The sequence below is a fragment of the Mauremys reevesii genome, linkage group 1, assembly GCF_016161935.1.
Source record: "Mauremys reevesii isolate NIE-2019 linkage group 1, ASM1616193v1, whole genome shotgun sequence".
Taxonomy (NCBI): domain Eukaryota; kingdom Metazoa; phylum Chordata; order Testudines; family Geoemydidae; genus Mauremys; species Mauremys reevesii.
This window is the reverse complement of record NC_052623.1, coordinates 178,107,706-178,125,416: the sequence shown is the minus strand read 5'-3', so window position 1 is coordinate 178,125,416 and position 17,711 is coordinate 178,107,706. Positions and strand designations below refer to the sequence as shown.

At 39.8% G+C, this 17,711-nt stretch overlaps 1 protein-coding gene across 1 annotated transcript in view; it reads right to left on the bottom strand.

Annotated features, from left to right (window-relative positions):
• The window catches only part of TMPRSS15 (transmembrane serine protease 15), a 90,037-nt gene extending 73,563 nt beyond the window's left edge, over positions 1-16,474 (bottom strand). Inside the window, 6 exon segments of the mRNA XM_039544193.1 lie at positions 2,490-2,617; positions 6,610-6,655; positions 8,682-8,878; positions 13,108-13,175; positions 13,943-14,067; positions 16,330-16,474. Of these exon segments, the coding sequence (XP_039400127.1) occupies positions 2,490-2,617; positions 6,610-6,655; positions 8,682-8,878; positions 13,108-13,175; positions 13,943-14,067; positions 16,330-16,474 (709 nt within the window).
• Positions 16,475-17,711: the final 1,237 nt, after the last annotated feature.

The window sequence follows — 17,711 nt, the reverse complement described above, 5'->3', positions numbered from 1 at the left end:
AGTGCAGGGGGCTGGACTTGATGACTCTCAAGGTCCCTTCCAGCCCTGCATTTTATGATGCTATGAAAAAGTGTTACTTATTGTAATGAAAAACGTATGCAATTACTGTTAAAAAAAGAGAGAAAAAAAAGATGAGTTTATTTCTTTAATTGTAGCAAGCAGAATACTTTGTATTATAGATAATATGGAACATTTATGTATGGCTTCAGACCACTGTACAAACTTTAGCTAAGTCATTGGCAGGAACTATTGCATCAAACATTGTTCTTAGTCAAAGGCCCAATTGCACAAACTCCTGAATTCCCTCCAATTCCACTGATTTAATGGGAACTGATGGCTGGGATGAAGCCTATTTGGCTTAGTTTGTAGCGAAGTGCAAGATTACAAGAGATTTAAGAATGTGTGGTGGCTTTTTGTTGTTTTAAACAGCTTTTTTTCCCCTAGTGTTTTGTTCCAATTGTTAAAGAACTATATTTTTTTCCAAGATGGTCACTAACACAAGTCACAAGTTCCTGAAAGGAGGAAACTCAGGTGTCCAAAACCCTGATGGACCTGCAGAGTGATAAGTGGTGGTTCTCAGAGGGGAGTATAACTTGGTTTTGAGCTAAGTGTGAGGAGAAGAATGAGATTCCACCCTAAGACAGGTACGAGCAAGGGACCAGAGAGACCAGAAGGGGGCAGAGGTGCAGTTACCCCATAACAAGAGCAGTCAACAACTTGAAGAAGAGGCTCAGCACCATTTGACATCAGGCCTATTCTTGAGATGTTCATGAGTCATTTTTGGTACTATTTGATCAGTTTGTCACAACCCACTGGTCCCCTGGGGAGACAGATGAGCACTGTATGTTGCTAACACTGTTGCAAGCATCACAAGGCATTCTGGGAAGGGTTAAGGATTAAAGGTGTGTGTGTGTGGAATGAAAGGTTTCTTTACAGGCGACGAAAGGCTGGAGGGGGAGGAAAGGAGAAAAGAACGGGTTAACTTGATGTTCCAGCTACATCCAAAGATAAGGAACTGACTCCAGCCCAAGGCCATTGCACACACTCTGCTACCTGCAAAGAAGGAAGGGGGAGAGTCCACCACTCCCACACCACTCAACCAGCCGTGAGACAGGAGAGTGGCTGAACAAATTGCAGGGGCTGCGAAAAGGAGTGAGACAACAAAGTCAATGAGGGAAAAATAACTTTCTCATGGCCCTAAAGCTGATGTGTTTTGGGAAAAGCTGAGAAGGCCACAGAAAGCCGGTTTGGACTGATACAAAGAGCATCTGGAGCAGAAGTCCCTGTACAAAACACCCCCAAAAGAACCCAGGACTTAAAAGCCCTTCCGAGAGCCAAAGCAAGTCGGAGATCACAGTGGACCCTGGATGACCCATGCATGGGATAAGAACTCCATCCACCCCTCTCCCTCTTCTTCTTACATTACATGCAGGCTTGGTCAGCCTCGGGTTGTGTGTGTGTGAGTATGAGAGTGGGTTACGGCTGGGGTACTAATGCTTTCTTGCTTCCTCTGTGTGATGTGGGAGCAGTCCCAACACTCACCGCTGTTATTTTATTAATAAAGCTTTAAAATTCAGACACGTGGTGCACTCTTCATCTCCCCTAAAGATCCTGAGGCCTCAGCCTGATCACCTGACACCCCAGGCAGATTGGTAACATAAATTTGTCACAAGTTCCATTGCAAACATTCTAGTAAGATGAAAACCAGGTTTGAGATAATAAAGAAAGACCTATAAATTGCCTCAGTTCAGTAGAATTCCCCTGGTCAACAGTATTAAAAGCTTATTAAGAGCAGTAAGCACTGGAAGAACATCAGATTGAAGTAGGATACCATTATCAACTGTCACAAGCAGGGGCGGCTCTAGGTATTTTGCTGCCCCAAGCACGGGAGACAGGCTGCCTTCGGCAGCTTGCCTGCGGGAGGGCCCCGGTCCCATGGATTCGGCAGCACGCCTGTGGGAGGTCCGCCAAAGCTGCGGGACCAGCAGACCCTCCGTAGGCATGCCACCGAAGGCAACCTGCCTGCTGCCCTTGCGGCAACTGGCAGAGCGCCCCCCGTGGCTTGCCGCCCCAGGCACGCGCTTGGCGTGTTGGTGTCTGGAGCTGCCCCTGGTCACAAGAGACATCTTTGTACTGGTTCCACCAAGAAATTAAGATTAATGCATTCTGGAGATGGGGTATGTGGTTCTGTAGCTGCATAGCAACATCATTTGATAGCACAATGTTGGCTATCATTGATAAATTATTTGATAACGACTTTTCCATTAGATTAATATAGCTGGCTTATGCTGCTTCAGCATTATACCATACAAATATTCATAAAAATATCAAGCCAATCTGTAGTTTCATACATTTCTTGAAGAGTAAAATATCTTCTTGAATTCTATTTTTCATTTCTATTGGGATTGGTTTGGAAGATACTTTTGTTGCTTAATATATTGACAAGTACAAGCAGATATAAAGATTGATTCAGAGCTTTACATTCTTACCACATATTTTTTCAGATTCATCTGAACCATCTGGGCAGTTTGGTACTCCATCACAAAATAAGTCTTTACTTATGCAGTTTATGGCATCAGCACAAGGTTCCTCAGGAGGCAAACACTTCACTGAAATAATAATTGAGATAAGAAAAGGGGAAAAAAAGAAAATTATATTACAAAGGAAAACTGACTTGCCTTTGGGACTCCAGCACAAGCCTGATTACACAACAGTTGTGTGAGTTGTATGTCTAACTTGCTTATTATGTTTTTACATGCTCTGAGTCAATAAATAATAGCTGAAAAACATATAAGAAAGGTGAATATTAGTACAGAAGGGTGAATAAGTTCAGAAACATGAAAACTTAACATTCACTTCTTGTTAGAACTATGCTCAAAACTAGGGCGGGTGGAAATTTTTTCATCACTTATTTTTTTTGCAAAATGAACAAAAAAATTTTTTATTTGACTCAGTTGGAAATTCATTTTTTCCTCCTTCAATCATTTCATCAATAATTTAAAATTTGTCATGGAAAATAATTCCCACATTTTGACCAGCACTAATAAAAAAGCCTTTTTCAGGACAAGTTTTAGTAATATTATAAATCTCTGAGAAAAAAACCAATGTTTGTTCAATTTTCTGCCCAGATTCTGCAATCAGCTCCCTGGGGGTGGACTCTTAAATCTCTATGGAGTCACACTAACAGGACTGCCCAAGGGTGTAAGCATCCCTTCACATGAATCTAATTGTTCAATCAGGGTCAAAGAGTGCAGTCTTGTCCCCATTTAAGTGAATAAGAATTCTGCCAAGGGAACAGGATTGAACCATAAAGACATTTTGGATAAGCATCATGGAAGTACATACCTGATAGTATGGAGGTGGGGAGAAGGGAAATTACTCAGTTCTACGTACATTTGTTTTTGCCTTTGTTAGTAAATGCATATGAGTGAAGGTGGAAAAGATCTGACTTAAGAAAAAAGCTGCAAGATACTTATAAGAACATAAGATTGACCATACTGGATCAGACATATGGTCTTTGTATTGTATTCGCAATACAAACTGAAGGTGTAAGAAAGAAAATCTGCCATTTTGCATTCAAGCAATAGGCTATACACTTCATAGCCTTTACACCATAGCCTGTTTTATGCAGAATGGGAATGTTGGCCAGGGCACTGCACATTTGTAATGAGAGTTCCAACTTTCCACAGGACAACCACCTAGGATAAGCAGAAGAACCTTAAACACACCATTCAATACAAAACACAGCACCCCTCTGAAGTATCAGCAAAGGGAATGACCACAAATCTTGGTGAGATGCTTGAACCTAGTAAATTTCTAGACTCATTGAAAAAAACACCAAAAAAACTACACCAAATACCCAGAGATATGCTTTGAGTGAAATGAATATGCAATAAGAAGGTTGTGTTTACAAAAGATATCTTCAAGTCTTTTCATTTCTATTCAAAAAAGCAAACTGCACTGCTATCTTCTGGGCACAAGAAAACTGATATTTTGTTTGAAAATGCTTCTTTTTTATTTTAAGATTGAAGAATTACCTATAAATCACAATCCATAGAGGAGTATAAATTGCTACTGTACATGTAAAAATTACTAATGCTTAGACATATCTGAAATGCATTTGTGTTTCTCATACTTTTCACAAATTAATGATTCTGGGAAATATTTTCAAAGTAGGTACTAAACTTCCACTGAAAGTCAGTGGGAATTAAGCACCTGAGTGTAATTTGTGTTTTTAAAAATATTCCTATAGTCCACAATTTGCAAAAATAGCTCTATTAATCCAACACGGTATACTATACAATATCCTTTGTGTTTAGGGCCCAATCTTGAAAGGTCTGCTTTGTGCATGGCTCTCCCTTTTCAGTCAATGGAAATTCTATGTATAAAGTATTTGTAGGGGCAGGCCCATAGTTTGTACAACTGAATGGATACCAAAGTCTTCTATGTAAAACATCAACCTGTTCACTATATTTAAATTACCAACCTGAAGTTGTTGAAGACTTGCTTGTAGTGAGTGGTTCTGAATCTATGTAAACAAACCTCAAGATTAAAACATTTCAGAAGCACATTTCCTATCCCTTCTTAAAGGCCTAAAAAAGATCTTCCTACTATTGGAAAACTGTTAATTGTTGCTTTAAAGAAGCCCATATTTGCTACTCTGACATTGTCCAGAGTCAAGCAGAGTTACCAGCTCTCATGAGTCTCAAGACTCCAGCTCCTGCAGTCAGGTGAGAATCTCAGTTTTGATTTTCTAAATAGGTAAGTTTCTGTTGCTCCTGACTTTGTAGAAAAGCTTGAAAATGTTAACTTTAAAAAGTCAAACATCTGTAACATAACATAAATAATCCAACATATATTATTTTTAAATCTAATGATTTATTAAGCCAATCTCATCATAGATGTGTGTATGCACACACACACACACACACACACACACACACACACACACACACACATTCTTCAGGTAGATACCAGGTTCTTCCATTAACAAACAATAGCATTATCTTGTATTCTCATGATATGCAAAGGTTCTGACCTGGTGGAAAGGGGCTTGTAGTGAGATTCACAGGATCTGCTAGAACAAAACACAGTTGAGATAACCCATAGTTTAGTTCTAATCTATATCTGTAAACACTCTAGCATATAGATTTAGTTTATTGATGGTTCTAAAAAAAAAATCTGAAAAGTTTGTGTGCTTATCTGTTGGTTAACACCTTCCTCTTAACCTTCCTAACAACAGTCTATTATTTTCTTCTTACTCATGATGACCCAAAATCTCCCAACTCCTCCTGAAACACCTTCATCCTGTATCACAGGCCCTTGGCTGCTGATTAAGATATTGGTTATTGTGCCACTTCTCGGCTCTCTGTGAGCTAAGATCAAACGTAGTATCTGTACCAGGGGCGGCTCCAGGCCCCAGCACGCCAAGCGTGTGCTTGGGACGGCAAGCCGCGGGGGGCGCTCTGCCTGTCGCCGGAAGGGTGGCAGGCAGGTTGCCTTCGGCGGCATGCCTGCGGAGGGTCTGCTGGTCCAGTGGCTCGGTGGACCTCCCGCAGGTGTGCCTGCGGAGGGTCCGCTGGTCCCGCGGCTTCGGTGGAGCCGCAGGACCAGCGGACCCTCCGCAGGCACGCCTGCGGGAGGTCCACCGAAGCCGTGGGACCGGCGACCAGCAGAGCGCCCCCCGTGGCATGCCGCTGTGCTTGGGGCGGCGAAATGTCTAGAGCCGCCCCATATCTGTACTATTGTCAAGACCTCCTCAAGTGTGATCGTGTCATCTTTATCTCAAAAAAGATGTGCTATCACAGTCAGTGAAGAGCATCTTTCAGTTCAGGAGATAGAGGTTTTGTTTTTGGAGGAAGAGCAGACCTGAGTTGCAAATCAGGTGCAAAATGTGTGGTGTAGTTGACAACAAAGATGCTTGTGTGTACGTAGTGATTGATTATTTAGGGTACAACTTTCTCTCATTACAATCGCTTGCAGGGTCCAGTTAGCTTTGAATTACACAAGGGGATCACTACATATTTCAGTCTTTCCCTCTGACCCTCTTCTACCTGGCTTTAATTTCTCATCTTTGAATCTGAATTTGTAAGGCCCAGCAGCTGTGGCAACATCTCCATATCAAGGGAAACCTGAGTGTGCCTTTCCCCATAAGATTTCCATTGAGAATTGAACCAAAGCTTAGCAAAGTTATTGCACTAACCATCTCTCATAACATAAGTATGGATAGCTTTGGCCTTATCTAAACCAATCTGAATCTTTACGAAGTTTTTGTTTGGAGTCAATGGGTGGGCAAAGATTTATTCTTTTTTTTTTTTTTACTTTTTTCCAGACTGGTTTAAATCACTAGACTCCAAGGACTTCTATACAAAATACAAAAGCTTATCTCCTCATTATAGGTGAGTTCAAATCCAAGCATCTTGGATTATAAAAGGTATTACTTCAGGTAACATATCACTTTATGGGCTATCTCCTCAGTTGCTGTACTGCAGTATATCTCCAATGAAGTCAATGCAGCTATGCCAATTTACACAAGGTGAATATCTGGCCCTACATTTGTTATCATACCTTACTTGTGCACACAAGCTAGTTTTCATTTACAAGAAGTACTGACCTGACGATGTTAGAGGTAGGCTTGTAGTCAGACTTTCAGGAGCTGTTGGAACAAAATCAAGTTAAGTGTAAACTTTCTGTATAAAGTATTTTGGAGTTTCACATTAGTGTAGAAATATCGCAAATATTTTTGAGACTGTTTTTTACTTGAATGTTCCTCTGAGCCATTTGAAATTTTCCAATTCTCTCCTGGTGAATATCATACCTCTCTTTCAGCTTTTCCTCCCACTCTGCAAGCTCACCAAGGATTACAACTTCACATCAAGCCTTTCTCCCATCTCTCTCTCTCATGCTTACAGGCTCCTCAATCCCTATTCCTTCTCCTCTTCAAGAAGGATTTTATAGAGAATGTGTGTCTGGGGACTCATGGGGACTCATCTGTGACTGTCAGAAGGGACATATCTTTTCAAGCAGCCAGCTTGAGTCATATTATCATTTATATTACATTACTCCTTGAGGCACCTGCATCTCATAAGACAATATTTGGATCAGTTAAATGAGCTGAAATTAAAATGGGTGTGGCAGCAATTTTCCAAAAAGAAAGTTATTTTCTATCACTATGGAAGCTGTGGGACCATAGACAAGTAACTTCACCTCTGTGCCTCAATTTTCTCATCTGTAAAATGGAGATGAGACTTTTCTTGCTATAGCATGTTGAGATTTAGGAAGTTAAGGTGCTGTATACAATTATCATTCTAATTATTAATTGGATGCTCAATTCCCGATATCACATTGTTGCAGTAGTCCTGGAGGAATACACAGTTGTTGTCTCGTTTTAAGTCAGACCTGTTACTCCCTCATAGCAAGAAAAGTTTGGCTACTCTGAAGCTCACAAGTAGATATATTGTCCTTAGTTCATAATTTTCTTCTACAGAATTTCTGGGATATAGTGGTCAATCATTGCCCACAATGATGTGCTGTTATATAGAAAAAAACCAAACTTCTAGATGGTTCAAATAGTCAAGATAAATAATGATGTCAAGGCTCTGAATTAGTCATTGAATAACTAAAGTACCTAGCATGAAATGTGCCTTTAGAATATAGAGTATAAGAGACTTTACACACCAGATGTCTCCCTCCCCTTATGAAGGTAATCAGTAGCTACCTATTAGTATCTCCAACAGAGGTTGAAAATGTCAGTTAATCAACTTCCACTTCAAGGGATTCAAATTAATTTTTTATCCTCTTCCTCACTGAGAGCCTGTTCTGAAACTCATTGAAGTCCATGAGAAGATTCCCACATATTTCACTGGGCTTTGGATCAGGTCTTATCCATTGCTCATACATCTCTTCCCACTGGTACCGAGGGTCCCAGCACCACTTTTTAATCATATTTATGATGCTTAGAATCACCTCATCCACTTATTGACAAGTCAGAGTTTTTCCTTTCTGGTTAAATGCAATTGAATCATCAAAGCCTTTTAAATTCTCTTCTTAATGTTTGTTTCCACTTACCTGAGATCCCACTTTCAGCAATGAGCAAGATATATCATCCTTCTTTCCCTTATCTGCCCCCACAAGTTAAGCAGAACATCTCATTTTCTATGAAGACTAGAACTTCTCACTACCCCTGGTCCGAATGTTGGGTAAAATAACTGTATTTAGTTATGAAATAGCATTATTGGGCCTTAATTACATTACCTTGAAGGACATTGGTAGGCATCACAAATGATGGACACCATAAATAAAGGATTAATATTATGGAATTTCACTGGGAGTCCACCATTATTTACCCTCTTGTTTCCTTTTTAAAGCGTATATATCATGCTGACACAGTCTTCTGTGAAGATGGCTCTACATGGCTCCCAGTGTGGTTTGTGAATACTGCTTCCAGGTTGGCTAAAGGAGATCACTTGTGAACAGCTCACAGGCTATTGGTCAAGATTTTCAAAAATATTTAGGTACCTAACTCCCATTGAGGATTGGGGCCTTCTTCCCTACAGCTTCTGATTATATAGTCTCTGTTATGCCAGCTAGTAAAGGCATCTCCTGTAATGAAATTTTCATGGGTGGACTTGTATACCTGCACACATGCCATTGCAGGATTGAGTGTCAACATCTGCAATGACTTATATGTCAAGGTTTCAAAGAAAGCAAATAATTTTCATAGTTACCTGTGATTTCTATGCTGTTCACATCAATGTTAATAGTCTGCAAAAGGCTAGTTTTATTTGCTTCAATGCCTAAAACAAGTTCATTCTTTGCTTTCTCATTAGATACCCACTGTGCAAAGAATAGGTTGAATATTACGATAATGCTGCCATTTCTGCCAAACAGAAAACATCACATAAAAAAAAAGTTAATCACATAAAATACCAAGTGAATAAAATGATGACATTTTTTAAAATCAAGATTAGATTTTTTTTCCTAAAATATATTCTCTATTTCAAACAATAATTATTTTGGTGAAGTTCTGTTGCCAGTGTTTATATAGGAGATCAGACTAGATGATCACAGTGGTCTCTTCTGGCTATAGAATATATGAATCTAATGAGGACCTCGTTCTAATAATAGGTTCCATCCACTAAACTCAAACCTTCAGGGTATAATGGACGGGCAACTAGAGATATGGCGAAAGGGGCTAATTTTTAAAAAGAACTGACCATCTTAGAAACTTGTGGCCTGACTATCCTTTCACTTACATTGCTGTAAATCAAAAGTAACTCCATTTATGTCAAAGGAGTGAATGGTGTTATATTGGTGTAAATGAAAGGAGAATCAGGACCTGTGTTTTGCTAAACCCACACTGAGTCTTGATTAGGTCTGATATTTTAGGCTTTATAACAATGACAGATAGCCTTGAAATATCCACATGATAAAACATCATGTAAAGTACTCATTTTTGTGACCCCAAAGTTAAGTATGTTTGTGTCACAGGTGGATTCCATAAGCACTGGGACTGCTCGCATGAAACAATAGAGCATGAAATAGTGGTTTCACTGAAGTCAATGGCAAAATTTCCATTCATTTCTTTGGGGACAGGCTTTCATTTAAAGTGATGCCCTGGTAATTAGAGCAGGGCAAGATTTTCTGCAGAAATGTTATTTCACTAATAAACGCAGATTTGTGAGACCAAAACATGTGGTGAATTTTTCTCGACTTTGGCAAGTTGTCTCACTTGAAAAAAAAAATCCAAAATTTCAAAATGAATCATTTTGACGTGTCCAAACTGAAATAGTTTGATTGTGGGCGTTATATTCACAAAGGGACTTAGGTGCCGTTCCCATAAGTGAGAAGGTGGTGGTGGTATCCCCTTAAGCCCACTAGAACTCACAATCAACTGGACTGTGGGGAAACCCAGGTTCAAATTCCCACTCTGGAAATGAACCTTGAACCAAGGTCTCTCATACCCCAGATAGCTGTCCTTATCACCAAGATATCAGGTCTTTCCCATTGAAGCTGTCCCACTTTCTATAAGTAATTAAATATTAATTTGAACTGGAACCTGGGTGTGCCCCTTCTCAGGTGAATGCTCTAATCACCAAGATATAGGGTTGCTTGTTCTGTCTTTGGCCCAGTGAATATTTCACTATTGAATACAAAGTGGAGCAGCTTCAACAGGCAAAACTGAAAAAATACCAAATAGCCAGATGGTTAGGGAATTCACCTGGTATATAGGAGATCTGGGTTCAAGTTCCTGCTCCAGACTGGAGATATGAACCCAGGTTTCCCACATTCCAGGTAAATGCCCTGGATATAAAAGAGGACAGCACCCCAGCCTCCTCCTGTTTTGTGAATGGCCTTAAGTCCCTTATATTTCTTTTGCTTTTATTAAGAAATATTTAAAGTTGTCTGCAACTGGGAAAAAAAAACACGTCGTTTAACCTGCAACAATTTTTCTGACTTTTTGATTCACCAAAAATTGCCCCAAAATTTAGTTTTGAGTCAGCCCCAAACCATTTCCTCCTGATTTTTCAGAACTGCCATAAACTGAAAAAGTATCTATTCACCCGGTTCTATTGGTGACCCCTGTTATTCAGGTCTATACTTATAGCAACATCTTGGTTGAGTTGAATATATAATTTTGCTTACTGGAGAAAAGGACATTTTCTCTCCTTGCTGAAAAACAGCAGTGACCATCCTTATTGCAAAGTATTTGTGCTAGCAGAGTGCCACTGATTCAACAGCGCTCTTTGATATGAGGTGATTAATCCTATCACTGCACTGAGCACAGTTAGCAATATATTAATAGACTAATTTCTTAAATTATTCTGATAACCTCTAGGCCATGCTGCGTAAACAAAAGCTTTTATTGCTATCTTTGTGACTCAGCTGAGTTCCAAGGGTGAAACAATAACCAGATTGCCCAAAAGGGTAAACAATTTTTTATGAAAAGAGTCAACTAGAAAATGATTGCTGAGTCAAAGTAATAATTTAAGTATTTTCACAGTGGACAGGAATAGAGATTATTCCAAAGAATTTAGGGGCCTGATACAAATTGAAATCAATGGACTCTCCCTGTGACTTCACAGGGGTTTAGCTCTCACTTTAGCTGCACAAAAGGAAAAGAAAAGGAAAACAATCAATTTTGCCATAAAATGTCTAGAGGGCATAAATGAACAGGAATGTATTGGGGGGATGGGAATAGGGAGCCTCAAACCTCAGGAAAATCAACCCACTTAGGGTAAATCTACACTGCTGCCAGGGGTATCATTTCTGTCTTGGGTAAATGTACCTGTGCTACCTATGATTGAACCAGCATGCGAAAAATAATAGCCTAGCCATGGTTAGTGACCGCAACAATAATCCCACTTGTCCCCCCTGGTGCTTGAGTGTCTAGCGCAAGCCACTGCATATGTTGCAGCAGCCATGTCTCCACAGCAACATCATTATTTTTAGCACACTAGATCAATCAGAGCTAGAGTGAGTATGTCTATCTAACCTGGAAATTGCTCCCCAGCTGCAGTGTAGATCAACCCTAAGATGAGGCATTTTTTCTAAAATCTGAATGCTTGTCAGGTGTATAAATATTAATTAAAATCTATTGGGGAGGGGAGGGGTGAAAATGAAACACCTCTACATATTATTTTGAAGCTCACAAAATAGAAATAATATTAGATATGTAATCATCTATGATTAGGAAAATGGCCATGGGAGAATATTTCATGCTCACTAACACTTCACTAACATTTCCTCCTGTATGCTTATAAATGGAGAAAACAGCTCTTTATGGATAGATGAACACCCTACACTTTTAAATACATATTAATAGGGCTGCTCTGGGATCCTCTCTCTCTCTCTCTCTGTTTCTCTCACTTCAGTCTCTTACAGTTGTATTAAAAGGAATGAAAATGCAGTGTTGGGTTTCTATGTCTCTTCTCTTTTCTCTATTGAAAGCCTGATTCTCTGTAGTCATTTATGCCCATTCAGAGTCAGCTATGCCAATGCAGGGTTTACAATACTACTAGATCAGAAAAGCAATGTTTTACATGCACTCTGCAATGGAGTAACGGAGAATCAGATGTTTTATTTTATTATTTTGGAAGATTTTGTGGGGGGAAAGTATTGTTAGGGGCATAGTAATTACCGGTACATATTCTTCTGTCTGTCTGATACAATCCTTGAATGTATGGTACACCAGCAGATATTGCTCAAGAGCATTACTTCTGCTTCAGTAGAACTGATGTCTCCTGCTCCTGTACAAGTTAACATTGTCTGATGACCTGATTTTGGGCCGTTTTTGAACTCTCAGGCCCTGATTCAGCGATCCATCCCTAAGCCTGAGGTCAAGTGCTCTGCTGTGTGCCTTTGAAGCTACATTGAGCATGTCCTGAAGTTGTTAGTGAATAGGGATGGTCCTGAGCATATGCTCTACTGAATCAGGGCCGCACTGAAACATGAGTGGACTGTACTGAACTCAAGTTTGGTTAGACTTGTGGCATAACTGGCATGAGGGATATTGGAAAATAAAGCTAACCATCCTTTAATAAAACAGAGTATACCCCACGTTTTATATTGTACAAAATACATGAAGTGTGGGTCTGTCTGGGTTATAATAGTAGCCTAATCACTACCACTAAAAAGAGCTGATCCTAAACTGTTGTACATTGATGTAGCTCCACTGGTGCTAGGTCAGTTTAAATCAGCTGAGGATCTGTCCCTCAATCTTGAACTTGTCTTTTGTTCTCTCAGCCACCAAGTCCTGGGAGCACCATGGATGAAGCACACTCAGTAGAGCTTGAAAAAAGGCAAACACATTTTCTGTGAAAATTTTTACAGATTTTGACCTTTTTTGGCTTTGGAAGAGAAGCACTGTATATTGTTTGACACCTTTTGCCCAAGGCTTGGCATTGCATCAATAGGTTCCGAGAAGAAGCTGTATCCAGAGGAATATAACTACATCGTGCTTTCCACAACAGTGTTCATCAAAGGAAGGAGAGAGATGAAATGTCCCAACGGATTTCTTTGAGAGATAAAATCTTTTTTATGCACTGTTGACATTCATAATCTAATGATTTTTAAACTTAAAAATTATGAACTATGTTATATACCCACTTGAACTGCAAAACTTCAGAGTTCTTATATTCATTCTTCAGCTCACTTGCTTGATAGATTTCATTTATCTATACAAAAAATATGAACAATTCTGAAGAACTATAATAGTTAGAAATATACACAATTACACATTACAATTATGATTTTAACACTGCACATGTTTTTCTTCCTAAATGAAATATGCTCCTTGAGGTGACTGAAATTAACATTTTTGTCAGTTTCACTGCTGCTATTCAAATAACAGTGGTTAAAGGGACAAGAATCATGTCAATTTCAGTCACCAGCTACAAGAGCTCCTAGACAGCCAGGCCATGGCATTGAGGACAGGGACCAAGGGATATCAGGGTATGTCTACACTACCCGCCAGATCGGAGGGCAACGATCGATCCAGTGGGGATCAATTTATCACATCTAGTCTAGACCTGATAAATTGACCCCCGAGCGCTCTCCCATCAACTCCTGTACTCCAGTGCCATGAGAGGCGCAGGCAGAGTCGATGGGGGAGCAGCAGCAATCGACACATCGCGGTGAAGACACCACGGTAAATCAATCTAAGTGCATTGATTTCAGCTATGTGAATAACGCAGCTGAAGTTGCGTGACTTAGATCGACCCCTCCCCCCCCAATGTAGACCAGGGCTCAGTGTCCTGTGTTCCTCTGCCAGCGGAATCCCCAGGCAGGTTTCTGATGGAACCATCTCATATTTGATGAATCTGCATTCTCCAAAAATGTTTTGTCAGAAATTTCCTAACCGATACTAGATGCCTTTAAGCAATCAATACAGTTAATGACATGTTATCAGTTATATCCTCTTGAATTAACCATAGACTCTTACCAATTGTTGAACATCAAAGGCAAGAGCCTTGAAGTCAGCTGATGAGTTGTCTTGTAAACCAGGGCTGAATGATGCTCCTGACAGTATTTTAAATGTTCCTGTGGGTGCATGACTGTTTCCATATACTTCAGTTGGATTATTTAAAGAAAAACAAAACAGTGGAAGTTTTGAATTATGTAGAAATGTAAGCAAGAGGTTGCATTTGACTTTTCCAGTAAAGATCATAATAAAATATTGCTACCCTCTCCTTTCACATTCTATTCAGAGTTTTTCTTTGTACTGATTTCAAAAGAAAAGTCAGATTCTTTTCAGCTGCTTAAAGGACACTATTTCACAATGATAACAACTTTAAATCCATGCTATTTCTTTCTAATCCCATTACTTTCAATTCTATCTTCATTTCAGAGCTTTCTGGAACCACTATATTACCCGTTGAAAGAGGCAATGACTGGTCAGCTTCCTCCAGTTAGAGCAACTGACTGATACAAGTGAAGCATGGTGGGCAATGAGCTATTAAAAGTTTGTCAGTTCTTGGACTGCAGGCACCAAGATCTCACACTGTTGGCTTTCTACAATTAAAAGCTCTGTGAACGTCTAAATACATGTACACCCCTTTGAGATGCAGCTTTGAAAATACTACTTTCACTGAACTAATTATTATACGGTATGTCTGACTGACCTTTTCTACCAGAACGTACACGATTGTGTGGATGAATTTATAAAAAAAAACAAGTTCAAACAGGAATTAATTCAAGGAAAATCCTATGGCCTGTAGCATACTGAAGGTCAGATTAAAAGATCACAGTGGTCCCTTGTAGCTTTATAATCTATGAAAAAAAATGTGAAAGTAGGTAGCACACAGGGGCGGCTCCAGGCCACAGCATGCCAAGCGCGTGTTGGGGCGGCATGCCGCGGGGGGCGCTCTGCCAGTCACCGGGAGGGCGGCAGGCAGGGTGCCTTTGGCGGCATGCCTGCGGAGGGTCCGCTGGTTCCGCGGCTCCGGTGGACCTCCCGCAGGCATGCCTGTGGAGGGTCCACTGGTCCCGCGGCTTCAGTGGAGCCGCGGGACCAGCGGACCCTCCGCAGCCACACCTGTGGGAGGTCCACCGGAGCCGCGGGACCGGCAGAGCGCCTCCCGCGGCATGCCACCGTGCTTGGGGCAGCAAAATGTCTAGAGCCGCCCCTGGTAGCACAGGCTAGATCCAGAAAAGGACAGACATCTCATTGCCACTTTAGGCACCTAAGTCCAACATTTAGGCACCAGTACAGTTCTCAACCCCCCTGTCCAGCTGCTGCCCAACTCTGTAGGCATCTAAAGTCTCTAGAGCAGCTAAATTTCTGCCGTTAAAGTCCCCATGATGCTTAAAAATCTGCTAGTGAGCATGCACACAGCTGCCTCAGTCTAGGCACCCAGGTGCCTATCTCACACCTAAGTCCCAGCAGGATCTTCAGACTAGATGTTTCCTCACCAATCTCACTTGCCAGGACCCAGTCTGGTAGTACAAAAAAAAAAAAAGGTTCACTGCCATATGCCCCTATACAATGATTTTGCAAAAAGTATTTTAAAAAGAAATAAGAAAGTTAAAATGATTCATGTCTGCACTTTCCCATTAGAAATGTCATTGACATGGAAACAATCCTGTGACAAGTTTTGATTTTAGTGAAACTGCATTTTCCTATGGAAAATTTAATTATTTTTTTTTACTAGCACTGACGGTGACTGTAACCCACCTTGACTATCGAGGGCTTTACTGTGCAATGTGCCAAGAACCTATTCTACCATCTGACTGCCTTCACATCTCACTATCCACAAGGTTGGGTGATGAAGGCACTGTGCAGGATGGCACTGCAAATCAAAATATTACATAAACTATTAACATTGTTTGTCTCTGAAAAAAAATGTGATCCCAAGACGTGCTGAGAATCTGCAACACTACATGGAAATCAGTACCTCACAGGATCAAGCCAGAAGCTTGTAAAATAAAATGGTATTCCAATAAAGGACATTTACAAAAATGATACAGCCTACTTTAATGAAAAACAAAACAAAAATACCCCAACTAGTGCTTTTAATTTTTCCTCTGACACATCTGATCAAATATCATAATCTTTACTATTTAGATTAAAGTCCAGGGGCCTGGCCAAAAGCCCACTGAAGTCAGTAAGTGTCTTCCCATCAACTTCAATGAACTTTGGATCAGGCCTGAAGTGCTTAAATTTTTGCTTATCTTGTTTGTACCAAATATCAGTGGGAAAAAATGGTAATGAATCTTTTTAAAGCAACAGGGTAACAGCAAAGCATGAAACATAAAAAATAATTACAATGACAACAACAGTCTGAACTCTTACCAGAGAGCTCCTTTAAAGGTTAAATCTTGACTACTTACCTTGTTGCGACTCCTTGATTAGTATCCACGAAAGTGTAATTAATCCAGCACAAACACACACAAAAATTGCAAGCAGAGCTGCAAGCCAGATTTCAAAGGCACTAAGAGGGATACTTCTCTTAGATAATAATTTTTTCAGACTCATTTCCAGCTAGGAAGTTTATATCAATTAAGAATTGTCACAAGAAACATATAAGCATGACAAAGAGGGCAGCGATCTACATGAACAGATATTTATAGGAGAAATTTGTAAATTAATGTCACCATTAATCTTCATTTACTCTCAGTCAGTATGATGTAGTTTTTATATCATTCCTGAATGGTTATATCAATGTACAGTATATGATGGTATAAACAGAAAATAAAATTCTCATTAAGGAAGATGATAATGTCTAAGATAAAAAATACATTATGCAAACAGCTACCTAAAGTTGTAAATGTTAATCATCAGCTTTATAATTACCTGTCATTTGCCACTTTTAAATTTAAAATAAATGTTGTGAATACAGTTTATTGCAATATGGTTTACTCTTTTAGGAGTAACTATGTAAGTATGTGGCCTGGTCACATGCCTTTGCATACCTTGCTGAGTCACAGCAGCCATTACTTACAGGCTATGTGGAACATTTACAGGAAGGTTAAGTTCTTCCAGGGTCCATTGTGTTTGTTGATGGGCCATCAGGACTGTCTGGCTTCTTCATTGTTGTACCTGAAAGGCTTGTTGTGAGTGCCACCCAGAGTAAGCACATTTGAAATACAGATACATAGTCAATATTCCTAATTTTAGAAACAAAAATGATACATGCATACAAATAGGATAATCATATTCAGCAAATCATAACTTTTCCAGTGACACCTCACATGACCCGTCTAGTACAAAATGCATCATAATTATACCATAATCATATCATAATATCACTGTGAAGAATATGGTGAAATCCTTCATCTGGCAACTCTTCCATCAAAGTCATCAAGAGTTCTCTGCATAAAGTTTAAGTGAATATTGAGTGAGGACTTCTGGATTTCTAGCTATATAAATATTTGCACTACATCCATTTTGCACATTTGAACAAGAATAAAGAATCATAGTTGGAAACTTTTTTTTGAATTTTGAATATATGCCTACACAGTGAACTGATGGACTCATTATATGAGAAGTAGCAGAAGAGGCTGCAGTAATCCACAGCTCAGCTGCTTTATGTTTTATGAAGCATGGCATACATAGTCAAGCTATGTATATGCTTGGATTTACTCAACTTTGGCCAAGAGCATAAACTTGAAGAGATGTCTCCAATTCTGGTCATATTGAAAAAGAATAATAAGATAACCGATGCCTTTTTCTCAGTTTCAGTTGGAAACCTTCAAGACTTTGGAGATAGGTA